Raw genomic sequence first — 25,207 nt, forward strand, 5'->3', positions numbered from 1 at the left:
CATTGGAAAATATTGCCAACATAAGTAGCTTCTTAACCAACACAAAGAAAAAGTTCATATTATGTTGGCATCGTAAGGATGCGTGCCTTACAATGCACTCAAGTACGTTCGCTTGTCTGTTGGTTATGATTTCGCCCCTTTTGTTTTTAAAGTTTCAACGCAAAGAACGTTTTACACAAATAAACTCACAAATGGGTATATTGATTTTAGTACTTTTCTTTTAGATAAACAAACAGTAGAGGACGAGCGGGGGAATAATAGGGTGACGTGAAAGGTTATCATATCTTGCGAGATCACCACTTGGACGGGGTTTTTGAAGGGGCGTATGGAGAATTAAGTCGTAGACCGACCACAAATATACCTATACCAGAAATTGGTCTTAAAGTCACTTTTGTGTGGGAAGTATATAAAGAAGTTGTGATGTGAAGTTTTAGAGCACAATATCTCAAAAAGTATTAGCTTCCCAAGAAAATTAAAATTACAAAGGCAAGGCTCACAAGTGTTCAAGATGAGGAACTTGATCGAACGTTTAGAAGTAACACTTTTCGATAGCTATTGTCAATCATTTTAGCTAGTGACTGTAGGATTTTTAAGAGCTTTCGGCCTATTATGTCTGGAAGTATGGACTTGTGAAGTAAGTTGATATCGTTGTCATCAAGGCCATAAAAACTAACATTGGTGAACATTTCAAATACCGGCGCAGACATTAGACTGCACTTAAGCGAAATTTTTGAACTATTATGAAGGAGATACCTGAAGGAGTTATCCGATACAGAACTGGCCCAGACTATTTCTCTGGGTCTTGGCATACTGGAATTCGTTGAATAGCTTTGGCAGGGCAGTTGAAAAAATGAAGTATGTAATATGGGTCAGTGTTTCGGTTATAAGGCATTGGCTGTTACTAACTAAACGAAAAGTCAGGAGGCTATTCTAACGCAGAGCCTATCAATGGAAGAAGAAAATATCACCTTTACATTGATGTAAAGTAGTTTTCCTTTTTTTGTAATCACGCTAAATGCCTCAATTTTTATCGGATCGTCACGAAATTTTGGTGACTAACGACCCCAAAGAGGAAGAATCATATTGAATTCGTTGATAGTCTGATAATATTCCCTATAATAAATGTTTACCAGTGAAAAGCTTATTCACAGGGGTAGTGGTGTAGGGTATCACATAGTCGGCCCCGTCCCGACTATAGTCTTTGCTAACTTGTTTTTCTCAACATAGTGTCGAATGTGACCTCTAAAAACTTAGGGTAGTTCGTTTTTGGAATTCTATCGACCAAAACTATGTGCCCATCTCATTCATGTGGCGAACAGAGCGGCGAATATTCATCACCCAGAAAATGGTGTTAATATCGATTAAATTGAAGTTTAGTCTTCTACAATTGACACTATGGGCAAACTTGGACAGAGGCTAGTTCGGTGTCCTCTAACAGCGTGAAGTGCGCGACAATCCTCAAGTACATATCTTTTTTACGGCCAACATAAGTAAAAAAGTATCAGTCGGCTTTACCGACAGAGAAATACCCTCAGCCTGTGTGAATTGAAATACTTATTTTCCAAAAACTTATTAAGGGGGTTTCAAAATTATGGGCGTATGAGCTTGAAAGTTTTTCGGGGAGGTACAAAAACGAATGGACTTACATATATAGCGTCCACCTGTCATTTCAGTTTGCCACCACATAATTTAGAGCTTTTGGACAATTATATCAGGAATCATGTACTATCGCTGTAAACAGGGTCACTAGGAGTACCTTCGGTAAAAAAATTCCACAGGATCCTCAAACAGAAAATTAACTCCAAGGAGTGGACCGATAGTGGACAACTTTTGAACATAAACTAAGTTTGGACAAAATATTTCGAGATCCTAAGTTTGTATCAAATCGGTTGTTCCATTTATGAGATATCGCGCGTACTATTTTAGTGAATATTTTCGAGCTTTTGTGAGGGAGGTACCACTACAAATGTTGGCCGTAGGGATTCATTGCAGTTTTCCGGTCATTTTCTCAAGAAGTATGGACATGCTTTGAGCGCAACATGTTGGAAGAAAAATCAAAACGATTCGAGAGGAAATTTTGTATGGGAGGTACCCAGAGGAGTTAACATCCCATAAGGGACAATGGAGACTTCTCTCATATCAATAAGTGCACCCCGATTCATATTAGCTCAATGATATGGGACCTACAGTTTATCGCCGAGTCCGAACGGCGTGTCTAAAACACCACTTTTGTAGAAAAGTTTTACATGGCTGAAATACTCAGGAAATGTCGCCAACATTACTGAGGGGTATTTTGCCACCGTTGAAAAGTGTTTTGATGTTGCCTGGCCGAACACACGACCTTACGTGTGCAAGGCGGGTATGCATACCATTGCACCTCGGTGGTACCCATAACATATATGTCCAACCATATTCTAAACGGATCTATGTCTCGTAGAAATATTATTACGATGTGCAAAGTAGAGACCAAATCGGTTACTGCCTTCGACAGTTATCGTGCGCACCATTTTAGCGAAAAATTTTAAAATTTTGTGGGGTACGTACCCGGAGGAGTGGCCCATCTTAGAATTTGTTTTAACTTATGGACCAAATCGGTTAATCCTTTCAAGAGTTTTCGTGCGCGCAATTTTTACGAACATTTTTGAACTTTTGGGGGGAAGTACTTGAGGGAGTGGACCGATATGACCCATCTTCGAACTTAAACTAAGTTTGGACAAAAATTTTCGAAAGCCAAATTTTGAACCAAATCGGTTAATCCGTTTAAGGGTTATCGTGCGCTTCAGGCAGCCAGCCGGACAGACGGACGGACAGGGCTAAATCGACTCCAAATTGTCTGAAACGGATTTCGTCCAAACATACTTAGAGTCTAAACCCATTATTTCGATGTGGCACATTTTGCACATTTTCTTAAGTTATCGTTATCATCACTTTTTGTTGTAGCAACCCAAATGTTACGTAAACAAAAAACGTTGTTCCACAACATCCCATACGGGACAAGGGAGACTTCTCTCATATCAATGAGTGCACCACGATTCATATTTAGATCAATGATATGGGATATACTGTTTAAGACACCACTTATGGAGAAGTTTTTCAAGGCTGAAATACTCAGGAAATGTCGCCAACATTACTGATGGGTATTTTGCCACCGTTGAAAAATGTTTAATGTAGCCTGGCCGGGGAATAGAACCACCGACCTTCTGCGTGCAAGGCGGGCGTGCATACCATTGCACCACGGTGGCACCCAAATGTTACGTTCATTCGTATATCTTGTTGTTTTGATTCTTCTTTGTCTAGCATCAAACATTTTAGAACCTGGGCCGGCTATGTATGTGAAGAATCAGCAGACAGGTGAGTGGGTTTTATTGGGTAGTTTACCTAATTTACATAGTCCTCAAAGTGATATTCTTTGAAACCTAGTTTTTACATGGCTGAAATACTCAAGAAATGTTGCCAGCATTACGTTGAGGGGTATTTTTGGCACCTTTGAAAACGTGATGTTGTCTGGCCATTGTCAGTCTAGCATAATTTTGATCGCACGCTCACAGCACTGGTTGCTTCGGGCAATGGTGATTGATGAATTATCTTTTTTTCAGTGGGTCGTTTTCAATTTGAGAGTTTTTCGGTGGCCATTCAGAGCTAGTTCTTCAAAGTCTTCAGCACGGAAAATTGGCGACTGAACCGGGATTCAGGCATCAGAATAAGAGCAAATCGAGCTAGAATGGCACCAGAGTTTCAGCGTGCATTTAATGTATTTGGGATCTGCTTAAACTGTACAAAAGGTATATCACACCTCTCAGTGAAGTGACGAAAGAGAAACTTCATTACGTTTCGGCAGCCGCCTGTTCCCTTCATTTCAGTTTAACCGTTAGTGAAGGCTGCTTTCAATTGAGCGTAATTGCCCATCAAATCCTGCACAAAGAAGCACACAATGTTTGGTAATATAGTAAACCCATGGAGCTTCGTTCAAGAAAATGCGAAAAACGCGATCCAACACATGTTGCTCGAAACTGATGAACTTGGATGTGGGTGACATTTTTCTTCCAACATTTTCTGCAGTTGAATTATAACGCATCTTTTTGCTTGTATTCTCGCTTATTGTATCGGCAACAATCATCGCAATTAAGCCCCACTGAGCAGCTTCCTTGTAGACAGCCTTGTGAATTCCTGACTATCATGGGGTGCGGATTTCAATGCATTCAGAGGAGAGTTAGCAATGCCTGTGGGGTTTTTTAGCTTTATTAACTTTATCTTCAAGTATCTCGAAGTGATTTTCAAAATGCATTTCAAACAAAAACACAAAATATGAACAGCAATGTTATCGCGATGATGCAGAAACTTTCTCCGCAGTTTTTTTGCCAATGTGGTAATCAGAGTGGGTTTAATGATAAATGAAGAAACGAAGAAACGAAGTTATAAAACTAAGGGAATAATTTTCGATGCAGTTTTATAAATAAAATGCACACACAAAAGGAGGAAGTCCAACGGAATTTTATAGTGGTGTCAAATGAGCTCAAGGTGTTGTGCGATTGTTGAACAAGGTGTTGTGTGATTGTTGAACTACATGAAAAATTAGCTAAATCGGGGCAAATTGAGAATATTCGAAGACCAAGGTTGTCTCATTACAACATTAAATTTCTATAATAGGGAAGTTCATACTTCTGAGAAATTGACCCTAATTTCAAGAGGTATGAAATTACCCATGAAAAAATGTATTATTGTAATCAGGCCACCGAAAAAAAACATGATTTAGTATTCGAACATTTTAAATTCGCCTCGAAGTAACCTCTTCAGAAACAAACTAAACTGACTAGAAAGTACTATAACCCTCGAAGAGAGAACGCGATTTGGCCAAAGATGTTGAGATCGTAATATATCTATATCGGTTCACTTTCCCGGGAACCTCCTTGACAAAAATTCAACAGTTTTCGATCAACTGCAGTTTAATGAATATCACGGATTGTTTTTAAATTTGTTCGATATATGTTTTACTCCGGAAGCCTATACTGTCCCAGATGAGGATCCAGAAAATTCATAGAAACGACGCGTCGTTCATGTTCAAAAAACATGAAATTTTCGCGACTTTTTTTAAATAAAAAAATGAGGACAATAAATTATTTACTTTGGAAACGGACGTTCTTATTTTCCACTCAAGATATAGTTCATATATATTTTGAAGTCAGCTGTATGGGGCCCTTCTCATCCCATATGAACCAATAATACTTCGCAGTTGCTAACGTCAATCTTGTGCCTCTTTTGTTGGAATTACATTTCTGTGTGCTCTGTGTACCAAATCAAACTTATTGAACTCAATCACAACACAATTATTAGCATTCAAATTGAGTTAAATTTTACAGGAAATTAAGCACCTATTCTCTAAACAGCAAAACGTTTATCATTTCGCAAATAAAAACGTGTACCTATCGTTTCGCCAAAAGAAATATGAGGAAATCCCAAATTACATTTCAAGTGTTCAATTTCGGCACGTTTATGCATTCTCTCTCATTGAAGAAGCCATATCGTCATTCTGTTAACGAAACGATAAACTTTATAAACTCATAAATATACAATCAAAAAACAACTGAAAAAAAAACTCAAATACAGCCAAATTTTAAGCATCCTACAAAATGAGTTCCCTCTTCATTCTTAAATAGCCATAAAAAACAGACAACAAATATTTCAACTTAAAAGACCAAAGAACAGAAATCAGATTCTGATACAAGAAAATGCCGCAAAGCATTTCCACCAAATAAAAACAGCCAACAACCGCAACAGCATGAAGAAAAGAACACCGAAAATGGTGTCAGAAAACTACTAACCGAAAATTGTGCTCTTTCAAAATTGTTGCATTTTTTGGCGAAATGCCAACGCATGCACCATCCTCAGCTAAACAACCAGCCATTTAGCTAACCATCTAACGATGAGACTAATCCCGCCAGCTAGTCATGTGTATAGAAATCCTAGAACAATCATACTCCAAACACAAAGAACATCGGATTGACTTTTATTGCATTGCTCGCATTGTTTTACTACACAGAAAGCACAGCATTGCCGGAGTACTGGCAGAGCTGCCGTGTTGGGAAAATTATATCATTATATCAAATTGTTGGTGTTATTATTGAAGAATTTCAGGTTATATATCCATCAACTTATTCTACATAGTTTTGCTTCATTTGTCACATTCTCATTCACCACGCTCAAACTACGGTGAGATTCTATAGATGTCGGCTAGTTTATCTTAGGGATTGCTATAGACTCATCCATGTGAGGGACTGCTGAAATGGTTGAATTTATGCGTCGGAAGAATATCATGCATCAATTGCCGCTTACAGCTTTATGATCGTGACAAAGTACTGAGGATGGATCGCAGGTGAGCCGGGAGACTTCTTTTCCTGTTCCACCAGTCTGTTCAATACAGTTCTATCTCACTTGAGCCTGGCTGGAATGCATGTTCCCACACGCAAAAAAAACGGCCTCTCTAACATATATCCCAAACATATTTTGCAGCAAACATATATATGTTTGCAACAGTCCCAAACATAATAAATGTTTGGGTCTGCAAACAAATATATGTTTGGGTGGAAACAAATATATGTTTGGGTGCAAACATATATATGTTTGGGTGCAAAGATATTTATGTTTGGGTGCAAAGATATTTATGTTTGGGTGCAAAGATATATATGTTTGGGTGCAAACAAAGACATGTTTGGGTGGAAACAATTTTATGTTTGGGTGCAAACATTTTATATGTTTGGGTGCACAAAAATACAAACCCAAAAGGCACAAAAAAAACAAACACATGCACCAGTGGGCGCTTACTGAGAGCAAGGGAGCGTAAAATTCAATGTAAAACACTTTAAAATGTGTGCACACTTGCTCTCAGTAAGAACTCACTGGCTATCTCTATAGTATACACACAAATGGTGTGGTTTTTTATTTAAAGGCAAAAGAACAACAAACACATAGGTACATACAAAATTCCAAAGAAATACATAACACACTTTAATAAAAGAAAAACTGATTGAAATAATTTGTAAATAGTCACACTTTTAAAAAGGAAAAATATATAGAAACGTAGTTGAACGCTTCTCCTTAGTTGTGAAATAAAGCAAATTGTCCTCATAGTTGAAATCATCAGCGGGGAATCGGCATCTAGAATCAAATGATTAGGTAATGTAATAAATAAATATGGATATGCCATATTTCAAATATACTTAAGTATGTATGTAATTACCAATATTAAATGCGATTTCTTCCTTGTCCAATAAAATAATTCCATTCAACTTTCCGATTCAATTATAAAATGTATTGGGCATTTAATTTACTAAAAAGCACAATTTCTTTAAGAAAACACTCAAGCAATCGAAAAACACTAAACACTGATTTATTCACTCACTTTACCGTCTTGACTCTACAAAGGCAACTAAAACACTGAAGAAAAAAAAAAACAAAATAATTCATACCATTTCTTCTTATCCTCTTCTCCTGCTGTTAACAACAACAAAACAAGAAACACACAAGTTTGACGCATACACGCCATCAAAGCACCAAAGCCCCCCTTCTTCGCTTCTACGTCTTCTATTATACAATACACACAACTCTTTATTATAAAACAGCATTCCGAAGCTGCGAGAGCACTGTTATTACTCTCATTGACAAACATCCTCTCTCCACCCATGAAAAAATGTTCTAACATAAAAAATATGTTTTACCCAAACATATCAAATTGAAATATGTTACAAAATGTTGCAAACATATATTTGTTTGGATCCAAACATATATTTGTTTGCAACCGGTCCCAAACATAAATTTGTTTGGATCCAAACATATTTCTAACATAATTTTTTCTGCGTGCAGCAAACCAAATGTCGGATGTCCGACACATCTGAACAATTTCGCAAAATCGCTCAGAGTTCGTTCCGATTTCTATACGATTTTTCGTAGAGGAATTCGTACAGATTTCGTTCCGATTTCGGAGAGAATGTCGGAAGTAAATGTTCCTTTAAATATACTAATGTTTTTCTTCCGATTTCAGTTTCGGATCGATATGTCGAAACCTTTTGTATATATCTAACACCAAGGGGTTGGTTTGATTTTAGTTTGTTGTCGAAAAACAAAATGGTTGTTTTTAAAATTCGCATATACAATTTATAAATATTTTAAATATAAATGCAACACATAAAATAATTCAAGCTAATGCTGATAGACTCAACATATTCGTTTACATTGTTCTTCTATAACAACAAAATGATAACAGTGAAAATCATTAGAACAGTCTTCCAATAAAAAACATAACAAAGAAAAATTAGTTAATAAAAAAGCGTCCGAAAAAATTGTTTTCCCTCGATATTCATACAACATTATTTCGAAATCGTTCAGAAATCTTTACGAAGATTCGGAAGGTATCCCCGATTTTCATACGACATTATTCCGAAATCGTTCAGAAATCTGTACTAAAATTCGAAAGAAAAAAATCGACTTCAGAATTTCCCAAGGATTTTCCTCCGATTTCGTTCCGAATTCTGACCGAAATCGATCCGATTTTGCTCCGACATTTGGTTCCGAAATTATGTCAACCACTTCATACAACATTCGTTAAGATATCGTTACGATTTCGGATCCGACATCGGACGTAGCGTCCGAATTTTGTTCTGATTTCGTTACGATGTCGGTACGATTGCTTTGCTGGGTTGCTTATTGACTGGTCTTTGGGGACTTAAATGCTTATCACGAGTTGTGGTATATGAACAGATGAGCCCCTACAAGAGTCAGAGGAGAGGGCCACAGTTCGCCAAAGATAACCGTCGTATCACCTGTTCTGACAAAAGATTTCAACTGGCAAGCCGTCTTTTCTCTTGGTTCAGACCATCTCCCCATAATGGTCTCCATCAGCAGACCGCTTGACTTCATCACCTCTCTGAATGCCGCACTTTCATTAATCGTGGAAAAGCTAATTTGCCTAGTTTTATAGAGTGTACCAATCACCGCTTAAGAGAAGAGAAAGTACCGTCCGGGACATCATCACTACGGAGTGAGACCAAATTTCCCAGTAGAGGAGTGGGACCTGCAACTGAACATGATGAACTTTGTCGATCCTACACCAATGACTGCAGAGTCAGGGAACTGGCTCTGGAAGTTAATGGGTGAGTACCACGTTGCAATAAATAGGTTCTTGTCGAGGGGAAGCCACCACAATTGACAATGAATGATGTTGCAAATGTCTTTAGGAACGCTAAACTATCCAAAGCGGAATTTTCATGGTATTGCTAAAATATATGGATGAGCCGAGCGTTGAGTATCCCGCCAAAGTTTTCAACATCTCGCTAGCCACCCATATCTGCCAGGATCCAGACAAGGATGCCAGTAAAGGTTAATTGTACAGACAGATTTTACTTTTGTCGCCCGTCGCAAATCCTCTTGAGGAATCACACCTTCCCAGATTCAGAAATATCTATCCAGTTACCGATCATCAGTATGAGTTCCGTTAGCGGCACATCACTCACTACGACAGTGCTGCACACCATCTCACGCATATCAGTCGAGGACTTAATCAGAACAAGCCGTGCGATAGGACAGTGTTGGTAGCGCTCGACTTATCAAAAGCCATTGATACTGTCAATCACTCCACGCTTTTTGAGGACATCTTCGGCCAAGTTTGAAACGTTGAATAATCAGTAGTTATAATTAGAGTTAAACAGGTAGTTCCTACCTCCAGACAGCATTGAGGTCGTTACGTAGGTGGATGATTGTCCAAATTTGGCGTCTGGAACCTTCCGCAATGTAATCTGTGTAATTTGTGCGAAGAATATGCAAATATTCGCTACCAAATCTGCAGAGATGAATGCACTGTTCGATGGTAACCGAATTCCGACCACTGACTACCCCACGATGTCGTCCTCTTGTCCCACAGACAACTGCTACAAGCTGAGACAAGATCTTCAAGTCCATATCCAAATGCATATGGGGTGCGGATAAAGAAACATTGTTGTGCACAGATAACTTCATAGATTGTCCTATGCCGATGTTTGCGAGTGTAATGAAAGTGTATTCAGACCTTTCAGAACACTGCCCCGAGAACTGCAATAAGGTGCCTACTCATGCATTCAGTGGACATTTTACATGAGGGTGCGAAGATTATTTCTGTACGCTATTAATATATTTTCATAGCAGTACTTGACTGGGTGTTACCGAGGAAGTCATCCTAATAATCATATGGTGAATAAGAACCTCCGCCAAAGCTTGTCAGGAAGGATCTTCGTGATCTAGAGAGAATGTTCCAATTTTACAAGACAAAAACCTTAGATGCAGTCGCTGAAGCCATAAATAATTCCAATTTGAAAACCGTCCTAAGAGTAAGTACATGTCCCACATATCGCAGCCGAAGAGAGTCGTGTGGCTCAACAAACCAATAGTGTTTATAGCAAAAGAAATGGTTAAACCATTAGTGCAAGTGATTCCGATCAACATCTTTTTAATGAAAGATGTCATAATTTTTACAACGACATGGTACTGGAAGTCTATTTGCATCGTGATCGCGTTTTTGCTCCATGACTTCATTCAAAGCAAATTCTCTACCATAAAAAGAAAAATCTAGCCATTCTTGATCATGTTTTCTACAGATTTGAATTCTATTTGAAAAAAATCATAATTTTTTTTAGAATGAATTCGATGATATATATGCAAATCGGAACTTGTGAGTCCATTTTATTTTGCTGTGTATCTTGCACACGCCTTAAAATGTATCCCCTACGAAAATCCTGTTTCTTGTTTTAATATGGCAACCATGATAGCCAAACAACTACTAAATAATGCAAGCAATCTGTGATATGTTGACAAGAAACATGTTAAATAAAACAATGCAGCAGATTTGGGCAAAAAATTACCGTACATTGTTCTATGGGGACAAGTTTGTTTTTTTTTTTTCTTTTCCTAATGATAAATGACAGAACAATGTTGACGAAAAACGAAAACAATGTGTTAATATGGAATATTTTGCCAGATAAATTATGTCCGCCATTTAGTTGTCGGCTTGCGAAATAAAAGTGCAGCCAAAAATTAAATATTTTAAGATAGAATTTTTTATAGAGACAATTTAAAAATTATCAACCACTTGTCCATCTTCCAAACTGGATGAGATGAACAACATTAGTGCTGAAATAAGGAGAATAATAATATTTGCAAACATATGCTACTTTGGGCTAAGTCACCAGCTTAGAAACAAAGCCACATCTTGTGAAAAAATTCAAACTCTTCAAAACACTGATACTACCCATGCTAATGCAATGGACGTGGAAAAAGTGGTTTGAGTGCACGCAAAAGTGTATACATCATGTTGGAGAATACTTTAGAAAACAATAAAACTATTTTTGATGATAAATATTCTCGTATTCATTATTAGACCATATAGTAACCCTCGTAAAAGCCTTATCATAATATTTAGCGAACGGATAAAACTAGTTCTAAAATTTGGAGTATTGGTCAGTGTTGGTGTGAAGAGTTGAATTTGTGGAAATTCACTCAAAAAGTACTAAAATGTACTTATGGTCTGTCATGCGTGGTATTTAACGAACGTGTAAAGCTAGATTTCTGAAATTTCAAACTGTCGGTTGAAGATTGAGATGTTTGCAAATGTGATCTAAGATAAAAAGGTAAAGCTAAAATTCTGAAATTGAAAATGTGGGTCACGGTTGATGTGTAGCGGCGAGATACAACAGTATTTTTAGAAATTCAAGTAGTAAAATAAAGCTAGGATTCTGAAATTTGGGATGGAAGTACTATTTAGTGTAGTGGTGATATACTTCAGATTTTTAGACATTAAAAGTAAAAGTAGTCAGAAAACTTATCTACAAAACATTTTGGACATAGGTCTATGTTTTGGAATATCCCTCATATAACCGTTCCGTTCGATTTCAGGTATTTTTAGCTACATTGTCAAAAAAATTCTCCACCGAAAATATAACTGCACTGGTATTTGGAATTTATTATCTCCATTTTCGGTCTAAATTTGCTGGGATTTGGCATTTTGGGTTCTTAGTCGTCAGAACCCCTCTCCACCTATGATTTGGGGCATTCGCATTTTCGTAATAGAAAAAAACTACTTATTCCATATACCCAAGTGTTAAGAATACAAAGTTTATGGTTATAAAATGTATAAAATGTTCGGCCCGTCCGAACTTAACCCTTTTTTACTATATATTGTTATAGTTTGTTTATTGGAACTTGACCTTTTTCAAAGATGTAAAAAAACTCATATTTGCATGAACTTTAACTTTGAACAGAATTTGATCTTTTTGAATCCCTGTTTATTTTCTCTCAGCTACTAAGTTTTAGTGAAATTCTAACTTTAGTGAACTAGAAATTGTAAGGAACATTAGGGAATAATCTTTCGTATAAGCAGAAAGAGGCCTGAGAGTATTCTTCAGCCCATATAAAATTTTGTAACCATTCCTATCCGCCCATTTAACACTTTTTTAATTTATTGAAATAACACGGGTAAAAATGTGTGTCTTCTCTTACCGTTTCCCATATTAATTATAGCTTTTTATAAAATGAACATCTTTTAATACATGAGATTTTATATAAAAGTAATCTATAGATGAAAAACCAATGCCTTTTTAATTAAAAAAACTAAATATTTGAAAAAATTAGGAGGACATCGAAGCCGCTCCACATCCGATATGTCTGAAGAGTCTTTACCGAAGACGAAACATGCATGTCACATAGTGGTGGGTGTGTGGGTTCGAATAGTCGGCTTTCCTTTTTCACTTGCATAATAGATTATAAAGCTCGATTAAAAAATTAATCTGAAAAAATTAGGTTTTTTTAGGCGGGGTTGGCGTTTTCTATTTGGGATGACGAGTTCTATTTTGTTTTTCAAAATAGTCAGGCATAATCCCATAGTCGTTGTTTTAATATTTTATTAAAACAACTTTAATTTATTAGTGGGAAAAAAATTGTCGATGTTTACCAGGGGGTAAGGCAGGGAAGACTATAGTTGAAGATCTTCATCAGTTCCATTGTTTTTTGTTTTTTTTTTTTAATTTGAAAATAAGTTAATGTTTTTTTTTTAAATATAAAAAAACAAGTAGAAAAGTATTAGTCGGCTTTGCCGACAGAGATAAACCCTCAGCCTATGTGAATTAAAACTTTTATCTACGGACACATCGAATGTATTTAGAGTATTTTAAGAATTTTGAAGCCTTTTTGGAAATTTGAACTTGCCGACAAAAATGTGGATTAGGATTAAAGTTCAAAAGTGTTGCCGAGGAGGTACTTAAAGGAATGAACCCACATAGTCCATTATGGAAGTCATATCTTTTCGATAGATATCGTGCCCCCTAGTCATTTCTGTGGGTCATCGTATAAATTTTCTACCACTATGCCAGGAAGCATGGACTTGTCCACGGAAAACATATCACTGATCACAACGATCAGCATCGGTATACGTTTCCACATGATCTTCGAAGAGACCCTAAACTGCACTAAGACACAAATGTTGAACTTTACCCTAAGGAGAGGAAAGACATGGGTCATTTTAGAATTTAATGTATATTTGATATAAGAAATTAGGTTTCCAATTTTGATAAAAAAAATAAATTTGCCATAAAAATTTAATAAAAAATATTACATTCATATAGCTTCAGGGATTTGTTAGGAATGTAGTAAGAGTATTTTCTCAATCAAACAAGTAAAAAAGTATCAGTCGGCTTTGTCGACAGAGATATACCCTCAGCCTGTGCAAATTGAAACACTTTTTTCACAAAAAACCTATGTATTTAGGGGGTTTCAACATTTTGGCCGTATGAACCGACAAAAATGTTGATTAGGATTAAAGTTCAACAATTTTGCGGAAAAGATACTTAAAGGAATGGACCGACATAGACCATGGGGATGCCATAGGGAGTGTTTACACCCTTCGAGAAGTATGGACTTTCCCCTGAAACAACTTTTCCCATCTTAATTGAGGCAGCGAATGTAAGTTGCTTCAACAAAAATCAAAGTGATTCAATAGCAGGTCTTAAAGTGAACTTATCCAAAATTTTGTGTGGGAGGCACGGGATGGAGTGGACAAATATAGTCCATATTCGAACCTTCTCTATATCTGGTAGATATTATGAGAATGTGTAAAGTATGAACCAAATCGGTCCCTCCCATCAAGAGTTATCGTGCGCACAATTTTTCCGAACATTTTTGAACTTTTGTGGGGGGAGGTACCTGAAGGAGTGGACCGACATGGTTTATCTTCGAACTTAAACTATGTTTGCACAAAATATTACGAAGGCCAAATTTTGGACCAAATTGGCAGATCCGTTCGAGCTTTATCTTGCGTTCCAACCACTACACACGGTGTCATAGGAGTTTTTTTGCACCTTTCAGGCTATTTTCTCAGGAAGTATGGACTTGCCCCTAATGAAACTTGCACCGTCGTATGGGGGACAGCGAATACAAGTTTTTACAACAAAAATCAAAGCGATTCGAGAGCAGGTCCTAAACTGAACTTTTCCGAAATTTTGTGTGAGAGATACCCGAAGGAGTGGACCGATTGAGTCCATATTTAAACTTCATCTAAGTATGGTATAACTTTCACGATGTACAAAGCGTAGGCCAAATCGGTTACTCCCTTCAAGAGTTATGGTGCGCACAAATTTTCCGAACTTTTGTGGGGGAGGTACCGGAAGGAGTGGACCGATATAACCCATCTTCGAACTTAAACTAAGTTTGGGCAAAATATTACGAAAGCCAAATTTTGAACCGAATCGGTTGCCCCGTTCGAGAGTTATCGTGCGCACCAGCCAGACGGACAGACAGACAGACGGACGGACATTGCTAAATCAACTCCAAATTGTCTGAAACACATTTCCTCCAAACATACTTGGAGTCTAAAACCATTATTTCGATGAGGCACATTTTGCCCGTATGAAAGTGTATATACCCTCGTTAGCATAAATGCTGAGGGTATAATACCCTCGTTAGCATAAATGCTGAGGGTATAAAAACCAGGGGATTGTCATGTCAGAATACACATATATTACCCTTCAAACTTTTAAAAGAAGGCCCGATTGCTGGAAAACTATTCGTTTTTGAGAAAAAAAGTTATTTTGCTTTATAAATGCTTAGTATGAAAAATATAATTTTCATAAAAACTAAAGCCAAATTTTGGACCAAATCGGCAGATCCGTTCGCTCCAAGCACTACACACTGTGTAATAGGGGCTTTTGCACATTTCCGGCTCTTTTCTCACGAAGTATGGACTTGCCCCTGTTGAAAGTTGTACCGTCGTATAGGGGATAGTGAATACAAATTGCCACAATAAAAATCAAAGCGATTCGAGAGCAGGTCCTGAACTGAACTTTTCCGAAATGTTGTGTGGGAGTTACCCCAGGGACGTACGCAGGGGGGGGGGGCACTGGGGGCCCGGGCCCCCCCCCGAAATGATTTGGTCGACTAAAAATTTTTGAGCTACTTTCACAAATTATTGCGTGTTTTCTCTAAAATAATTTTTACTTTTGGAATTATGAAAAGAAAAGTTAGATTGTTCTGAAGGTTATGTACTAAAAATGTACTGTATGAACAAGTTGTCTAAGAAATATTTAAATTTTTGTTTGTTTGTATTTGAGAAAAACTTCCAGTAGAATCTGAATTACTTCTTTATCTCATGTAATTTCATTATCAAAAAATAAAGGGTTGAGGAATTCTATAATGAATTTACTCGTAATGGTCTTGAGGCTTTAAACTCATTCTGTATTTAAAAAATGACGGGTTTATTATTGTGCGGATTGGAAGTGCATGAAATGACATGTTTACTGGACAAAGTGTACGATATATCAAGTTTTTTTCGTTGAGTATATCTCTAAAACCAATTGTTTTACTACCTTAATTTTTTTATTATTTATTTAATGGAGAAAAATTTATTGTTGTGCGTCATAAAGTGCTAATATCTGCTATAAGTAGCATACCCACCAGAATTTTTTTCATACCATTAACAAAGTTGTAGCTGAAAACAACCGTAAACGAAATTAATGCTCAAATATTGGCTAAATGGTATTAAAATCTGCTGTAATTTCGGCATATAGCATAACGCATAACAATAAAAATGTATCTCATCGAAATAATGACCTTTGACTTCTCATATCTTTCGACAAAAGCCACTTCAAATAATTTGGCGTCGATTTAGCCCAGTTCGTTCTTCTGTCGGGCTCGAGCGCATGAGAACGGATCAATCGGACTTTAAGTCATATTGGTCGATTCCTTTTTTCCACAAGACGACAAAATATTTCGCTAAAATGGTGCGCAGAATAACTCTCGAAGGTCCAAATCGATTTCTTCGAGACATAAATTAGGCTCGAATATGGATTATATCGGTTCACTCCTTCACACAAAATTTCAGTATCCGATTTCACCGAAACTTTGAACATCATAAAATTACTTCCAGACATACATATGTATATCAAGTACCAAGAGAGTTTATATGCGACAACATCTTCGGATACCTCCCTCACAAAATTTCAACATATGTAAGTGCAATTTATAGGCTGTTCGAGAATCCATTGGACATTTTGACCAATGCTACTGCTTGCGGTCTTGGTTACAGCGATGTTCTATTTTTCGTGGTAAGTCCATGCTTACTGACATAACGGTTCAAAAGCTCTAAATCTTACCATGACCAAGTAAAATAACGGCTTGACAATCTAACTATCAAAAGGAATGACTTCCAAAATAAGGTCCACTTCCAAAATGGACCATTCTTTCAGGTATCTTCTGCTCAAAAGTGCAAAACTTTTGCGCTCTTATCGAAGTCAAACTTATGAGCTCAGCATAAGCATTTAATCGCAACGCCCACAATCTTGAAGTTTTATACCCAAATGTTTCGATATTTTTGTCGGAAAGTTTATACGTCCAAAAAAGCCACGAAATTCTGAAACTCTCTGACTACACAATTTATAGGACAACAATTTTGGTTATGAAGCCCGTATTCTATCTGTCTATTGATATAAGTCTCAACTCACACAAGCTGTCGGCAAACCCGACTGATACTTTTTTACTTGTTTTCGAGAAAACAAAAGTTATGAATTTTCATAACTCCGCTGTGCCGACAGAAGTCATAGTCCTTGGAAAGTTTTAAATGTCATCGAGTTCATAAACATCTAATCGTACAATTAAGATATAAATAAGGCGAAACAACAACCATTGGTATACCAGTAGAGCGATTCTCTAACTCAATTTTTGAGTTACCGACAATTGTCGGTAAAATTAAAATACTTATAATTTCAGTAATTACCGATTTTTTCGGTAAGTTAGCGACGAATAAAAAGCAGTCGTAAAGTTATACCGATAGTAAGACTGTTGTCAATTTTTATTGAAATTTTCATATATAATTTTGCGTTGACATTTTATCGATTTTTGTCGGTAACTCAAAAAATGTGTTAGACAATCGCAATACTGATGGAGTTTTTCGACTTAACCTATTTTGTCAGGACTTAGCTAAACTTTTGCCGAGACAGACTGTTGATTTCGTAGTCTCAAACAGTACTGCGAGTAGAATTCGGAGTCTATGAGTCGTAGTTGATTTCGCTCGACTCCTGATAAAAATGTTTTCTCTTTTTTCTAAATGCCTGTTCCAGAACCTGCAAGAATCTACACATTTTTACTACTAAAAATGAGTCGATTCGTGCAGTACTGGAACAGACCATAAATGTAATTTTCTGAATTTTTTAGTTGGCTTGCACGGTCTCTATCACTTCTGGTAAAATAGTAAAGTTTTGGTGTTTTTATAACATAAAAGAATATTATTTTCTAACAATAGTTCGGTACAAGTTCAATCTGTACTCGCGGATTCAATTTATTCTTTTTTTGAAGTTATTTATTCCAATTAATTAATGTATACAAATAACATTAATAGGTGTTTAGATAGATCGATCTTCTTATCAGAATCAGTCCTCGTGTTAAAAATTTGTTAAATTGATAACTTAATAAGGCAAAGTAAGACACAACTTTTTTAATGGGACTGAAGTTAATGTGGGTTATATGGATATGTACTTTAAAGAGGAAGAAATACTGAAAATCTTTGAAATATAAAGACTACTCGTAATTTATTATACTCTGTTCCAAATTTCAAAGTTATATCTAAAATATTAGCTCTGTTCCTTTACGTGCAAGAATCTTCAAGTTTTACCACTTTTTACTCGAAAAGCGTTCCTTTACTTCAGACACCATACAATTCATATGGGAGCAGTTTACAACTTTTGCTACTTTTGCCGGTTTTACCACTTTCAAAAGTAAAGGAACAGACCAATTGTAAACTCTCTCTATGGAAACTATATACTTTGTATCAATATTTCATATAAAATTTACTAAAAACCCTTTAAAATAGGTAACGCTACACAACATTTTTTAATTTCATAATTTTTGGTCAAGTTGGGCCCCCCCCGAAATGAAATCCTGCGTACGTCCCTGAGTTACCCGAAGGAGTGAACCGATAGAGCCCATATTTGAACCTCATCTAAGTCTGGTAAAATGTAAAATGTCCCTATGTGCAAAGTATGAACCATATCGGTTACACCCTTCAAGATATATCGTGCGCTCAAAATTTCGGAACATTTTCGAACTTTTGTGGGGGAGGTACCGGAAGGAGTGGACCGGTATAACCCATCTTCGAACTTAAACCATGTTTTGGCAAAATATTAAGAAAGCTAAATGTTGATAGTTATCGTGCGCTCCAGCCAGACAGACGGACGGACATGGCTAAATCAACTCCAAATTGTCTGAACCGGATTTCGTTCAAACATACTTGGGGTCCGTATTGAAGTGTATAAACCATCGTTAGCATAAATGCTGAGGGTGTAAACATAATATGTTTACCGTGTTTTATTTAATTTGCTTTGGTGTCCGTTTAGTTCAAATGTAGTAACTAATTTTTAACACAGTTGCAGTCGACCAATCGGACTGAAACTTTGCACACTTTTCAGATTTGGATGACAATACATGAATATGAAACCAAAACCAATATGGGTCCATTTTTTTCCTTCCTTCCTTTTGAATCAAATTTAAATGGAAGGTGCTGACACCTAAAGGTTTTTTAAAGTTTTTGCGGATTCTGAAACTACAATGTTCATAGATGAGAAAAATCAAAAAACTAAAAAAATCGCCGGAGCGCTTTTTAAATAAATCAATTCAGTTTGACATTTTTAAGGGTTTTTTTAGGTTTTCACAATTTTTCTTGGAACCCGCAAGTCCTTTGAATTGGGACTAAAGAAGATGTTGTAGCTATAAAAATGTTCTATAAGATCGACTTTTATGATATCTTCGTAGTTTTTACCGTTATTGAGATATAGAAGTTCCTTGTAATACAATGTCATGACTAAAATTTCCCAACTTAAATTTATGTATCTGATAAAAAACGGTACAACCTAAGAAAAAATTCAAGTGCACCGTGGGTACCACCTGATTCAGGTGTTTTGAGAATTTTGTATTCATTTTTAGTCTGAATTGGCTGAAACTTGGCATTAAGAGTTCCCAATTGTACAGAAACTCCCGCACCAAAAATTGTGGACATGGGTCAGATTTTGGTGTAGCTCCCATATGACGGTACCACTCGATTTCAGGCAATTTAAAGTTTTTATCTACATTTTCGGCCTAAATTGACTGTAATTTTGTTATGGTCAAAAAAGGGTCAGTGGTCAAAAAATGTATTTATTGAAAAGTTAAAAATAATAAATAATTAAAAAAATTAAGTTACAGTGTTTTATTTATAAATGCACTTAAAACTAGAAAATAAATGACAAAGTATTTGCGTATAAAAACCATAAATAAAACTCTGTTGATCCTAAATGACACTAAAATTTCAGCCTATTTCAGCCGACTGTGGAATGGATGCGGGCATAGCAAGTTGTATAAATATATCACGGGCGCATACATTTCCCTCAGAAAAATATGAATTTCTCGAAGGGGAATAAATGACAAATATTTAATTCAAGCGTTATATATATTTCTTATGTGGTAACAAAGAGTACGAGTAGCAAGAAAACTCCAAGTACTCGTGCAAATGCCTTAGAAAGATGTACAACATATTTTAAGCCAACCTTATAGCCCAAAAGAGATTTAAGTACAATAAACAAGCAGTGACCAATATCTCAAGAAATTCGCAGCGCTAGTGATCATTCATTGGCCAGTCTCTTCATAAAAATGTCGATGACATGAAAGACGAAATATAGGCCGACAAAAACATGCCTGGAGCAGATAGATCAGTGGTCTATTCTTATCTCAAGTATGACACATGGCGCAGGACAAAGCCATTTGGAGAATCTTTGCAGAGTTCTTATGATAAAATATTAAAAATGTAATCTATCCTATTATAATATTTGAGTTTGCTTAAAGCTGCAACTATGGGGTAGTACGAAGTCCTTTAATATTGTCTACTTTGTCCCTACACATTTTTCACAAACTCTTTCTTCGAAATTCAGTTTTTCTAGTCATTACAGTATTTAATTCCAAATAGTGTTTCAATTAACATATCACATTTTCCTTCTTTTTCATTACAGTTTTCAAACTGGAGAAAATATTAGCGGGTGTAGATTCAACGCCAGGAGGGTCAGAAGGTAAAATGTTGAAATAATACCTCAACAAAAACAACTTATTATCCATACCAACAACAATAACATACTCCCATTCCATATTTTTATCAACAGAATGGGGCTCTGGTTGGAAAGGTACAAATTTCATAGTAGAAATCGAAGAGACTGCATCTGCCTCACCCATCGACACAGACTATTTGAACAGTCGAGAAGACATTGGCAGTACAGAGACAGTGAATGCGACAAATATGATGGCACAAGGTAAGTAAAGCAGAGGAGTGACACCCACATCATCATCTTGATAAAACAACACTTTATTTCATATGAAATATGTGAAATATAAAATTAATATTGAATATAAACTTTGTTCAGTTACGCCTCCTCAAAATGTTTCCCTAAAACGGTTTACATATTCACTTTGACAAAGTGTTGTGCTTTAGCGAATGAAATTTGGTCGCCTAACAAAAGGGATTTTTTGGTATTTTGTTGGTAGCAGCAAAAACAAAAATGAAGAATAATTTGAATACATATTTCAAAAAAAACATAGTCTTTTGTAAAATATAATAGAATTTGTTCTCCCCAGATTCTGACCCCAGTTTTCGCTTTTCCTTTATTTGGATGCGATAGCTTCTGTTTGAATAAATTTTAATTTTATTTTTCACATTAACCCCAACCACAACCACATGAGAGTGAAAGTGTGCGGAAGGTTCACATTTTAATTTTGACAAAAATCATCATCATTATTATCAATGTTGTCGTCGACGTCATCAGCAGAATCCGCTGCACGATTTTCAACACAAAAGAGGAAGCCCCAATATTTGTCAAGCAAGAATAGGACTTTGTATTTTTCCTGCATCTTCTGGTCAATGGCGTAGTTATGTTTATTTTTTTTTTTTTTTTTTTGTGGACAGGAAAATGAAAAGTTTTTGTTTTAACTTGCACTATAAGGGCTAATTTCGGTTTCGGTGAAATATTATCCATCTTCGAACTTTATTTAAGTTCGGAAGACATATAAAGATGTACAAATCCGCTAATTCCTCCGAAAGTTTTTGTATTAACCACAAAGACGGTTGGACATGGCTAGATCCACCCATCTGATCGCAACAAAGGTCGGTAGCCATAAGTCCTAACTACCGCCCTGTTTTTACCATACAGAAGAAACCAATGTAGTATTCATTCTCTTCGCCACCTCATACTTCAGGGCTGTGTGACGAATTCAATTTGTATTTGCATTTTAACAACATCATGTTACCCATGAAGGCATTTCTTTCATTACACACTTTCATCAGAGAAATTGAATAAACCAAAAAGAAAAGAAAAGTTGCGTTCGTCCCCAGTTGTATGATTAAATACTGAACCAACAAAAAAGAGCTTGTGTCGCGTCGCAGTCGTCGCGACTGCTGTTTCTTGTTTCAACAAATGATAAGAAATTGTTTATTTTAAATGACGTGTGATGTGATGGCATTTAAACATCCCACAACTTATAGCGTCATCAAACACAAATTTAAAGGAGTGAAAAATTACACAAATCAGGATATTTACTTTTCTTGATAAATAAGCCAAAGGAAATTAAACAGAAAAAAATTAAAGGAGTGAAAAAATTACACACATCAGGATATTTACTTTTCTTGATAAATAAACCAAAGGAAACTAAACATTGGAAAATTTTAAAATTAAATTTATTGAAGAAACGAAATTGACTTTACGCAACATTTAGACTAGCGATTATCTGGTCTACTGAACTCAGACTAAGTGAAAGAGTTCATCTACTATGTCAGTTGATAAAGGTAGTTCACTGAACTGAGATCAGTGACTAAACTATTAGCAAACAAAGTTCAACATTTCGTTCTCGTATAAATTGAACGAAATGCGAACGAAAGAAATTTTTGAAAGCATCAACAAGTTCTGCAATCATGGTACTATTTCCAGCAAATATGTATTTGGGATCCTTATGAGTAGACAGCGGAATCCTATGCAAATGCATATATGATTAGGATGGTCGTAGAGAAAATCTGATTAGACAGAAACCCGTTTTATTACAAAATAAAACGAATTAGGCCCATAAATTTTTGCCTATTTTGCATATTCTGCATATCGTGCATATTTTGACATATTTGTACATATCTGCATAAAATGAGCATATGCAAAACCACATGCAAAAATATATTCAAGGATTTGTGGTCTAAATGTCCCACCGAAATGGCTGAAATTTGGTATTAAGTCTTCGTTAGGGGTATGCAACTTTACAACTGAAATCTGTCCGCATAGGTCCACGTTTTCATATAGCCCCCATAGAACGGTACCTCCGGATTTCCGGTATTTTAAAGGTTGTGGCCTCAATATCCCGCCGAAATGACTGAAATTTGGCATTTTATTTTCGCTGTGGGTATAAAACTTTCCACCTGAAATTTGTCGGTATAGGTCCACGTCTTCATATAGCCCCCATAGAACGGTACCTCCGGATTTCAGGTATTTTGAAGGTTGTGCCCTCAATATCCCTCCCAAATAGCTGAAATTTGGTATTTAGTCTTCGTTGGGGGAATAAAACTTTCCACCTGAAATTTGTCGGTATAGGTCCACGTCTCCATATAGCCCCCATAGAACGGTACCTCCCGATTTTCTGTATTTTGAAGGTTGTGGCCTCAATATCCCTCCGCAATGGCTGAAATTTGGTATTAAGTCTTCCTTGGGGGTAAAAAACTTTCCACCTAAAATTTTTCGGTTTAGGTTCAGGCCTTCATATAGCCCTCATAGAGCGATACTTCCCGATTTTCGATATTTTGAAGGTTGTGGCTGTGGTTATACATTTCTCTATTTTATTGACTTGCCTGAAGAGAATTTTAAGCAGAAACATTTTACACAAAAACATTTTTTGTACCTATTATTGAAATATTTGTTGCATAGGAAAATATGTAAAATGCATACATTTTGCATATGCAAAAATTTATGCATTTTGCATAATTTTGCATATGTCATATGTTTCGATTGCAATGTAATCAGAAGCCAAAAATATGCCTAGTCTCAAAATTTGACATGAATCGGACCAAAAATAGGGGTTGCATAAAATTCCGCTGTCTACTTATGAGTAGACAGGGAATTTTATGCAACCCATATTTTTGGTCCGATTCATGTCAAACTGTGGGACTGGGCATATTTTTGGCTTCTGATTCAATTACAATCGAAACATGTGACATATGCAAAATGCATACATTTTTGCATATGGAAAATTTATGCATTTTACATATTTTCTTATGCAACAAATATTTTAATAATAGGTACAAAAATGTTTACATGTACAATTTTTTTGTTTAAAATTCTTTTCAGACAAGTCAATAAAATAGAGAAATGTACACTGCCGCTCACTTGAATAGAACCCCATGCAAAATTGTATTAAACCTCCATTTTGGTCCGAATTATGCAGGATATGAAGTTTTTAACTTTTATTATATTGTACTTCATGTGATTGGAGTAAACTTAGTCATTCAGTTGAATTTATATCCAATTTATATAAGGTTTGTACAAAAAAAAAAAAAAAAAAAACAAAATAAAGTCCATAATTGGAGTAAAAAAATTGGCTCATTTGAATAGAACCCCCATTTAAAACTTGAGAATATAGAAAGATTGTATTACAATATCGATGCATATTCGCTCTATATTGAAAACGAAGTACTTTCAGTACTATTCAGTAAAAGTATATCCCTCCTGATTAACGATACCCTGTATATCCTGCTTTGGCAAGGATTCTTTAAATAATCAGGTGTAATGCCTAACAATGCTTGTTTTTTCTGTCAACAAGTTTATTCTTGGAAGCGTACTGTCTCTTAGAGTCGTATATTATACCCATTAGTCATTCCCACACAGTTTAGAGAATATTTCTTCTTCTTCTTTCTTTATTTCCACTTAACTCCTTGGGGAGCATAGGGCCTTTACAAAGTTTTTCCAAACTATTCTATCATTCGCAATACGTTTAATTTCATTCCAGCTACTGCCGCTGCTCTCCACTTCCTTCATCAGGCTTCTTCTCCAAGTGGTCTTTGGCCGACCCTTCCTTCTGTGCCCTTGGGGGTTCCAGTCTAGGGCTTGGCGACATATCTCATCTTGTTCTTTTCGCAATGTGTGACCAATCCATTGTCACTTCCTTCTTTTTATTATAACGGGAATAGGTTCTATATCACATTTTTTGTACAGATTTTCATTGCTTATTACATTTGGCCACCAGATTTTTAAAATAGATCGCAAGCATCTGTTTGTGAAGCTTTGCAATTTGTTGTTAAGGGTTGTTGTTGTTAACCATGATTTGCAACTATACAATAGTACTGACAGAACGTTTGATTTGAATATGTTGATTTTTGACTTCGTTAGTATAACCCTTGAGTTCCAGATGTTTCTTAATTGAAAGAAGGCGCTGTTGGCTTTACCAATTCTGAATTCAATGTCAGCCTGTGCACTGCTTTCGGTTGAGATCATGCTTCCCAGATAGCAGAATTTGTTTACGAACTCAATTTGTTCCTGTCCAATGACAAAATGATTGTTGTTTGATGCTTTTATTGCTAAAGCCTTTGTCTTTGCGGTGTTAATTCTTAATCCGACTTTCGCTGAGTGGGCAACTAAGTCATCGAGTTTAGACTGCATATCTG

The 25,207-nt window shown here is 36.1% G+C and overlaps 1 protein-coding gene and 1 long non-coding RNA gene across 3 annotated transcripts in view; one reads left to right on the plus strand and one right to left on the minus strand.

Moving 5' to 3' along the window:
* The window catches only part of LOC141398746 (uncharacterized), a 640,964-nt gene that overhangs the window by 557,309 nt on the left and 58,448 nt on the right, over positions 1-25,207 (plus strand). For both annotated transcript variants that reach the window (XM_073976365.1, XM_073976366.1), the window contains exons 3-4: positions 20,538-20,594; positions 20,685-20,831. In XM_073976365.1, coding sequence (XP_073832466.1) covers positions 20,819-20,831 — 13 coding nt within the window. In that variant the 5' untranslated portion in view covers positions 20,538-20,594; positions 20,685-20,818. The remainder of the gene's footprint in view (positions 1-20,537; positions 20,595-20,684; positions 20,832-25,207) is intronic.
* Positions 7,091-25,207, minus strand: part of LOC141398747 (uncharacterized) — a 99,354-nt gene continuing 81,237 nt past the window's right edge. The window contains exon 3 of the long non-coding RNA XR_012411704.1: positions 7,091-7,152. This is a non-coding gene — a long non-coding RNA (uncharacterized lncRNA). The remainder of the gene's footprint in view (positions 7,153-25,207) is intronic.

This window comes from Musca autumnalis, unplaced genomic scaffold (genome assembly GCF_047663935.1).
Source record: "Musca autumnalis isolate F117 unplaced genomic scaffold, ASM4766393v1 scaffold_3, whole genome shotgun sequence".
Taxonomy (NCBI): domain Eukaryota; kingdom Metazoa; phylum Arthropoda; class Insecta; order Diptera; family Muscidae; genus Musca; species Musca autumnalis.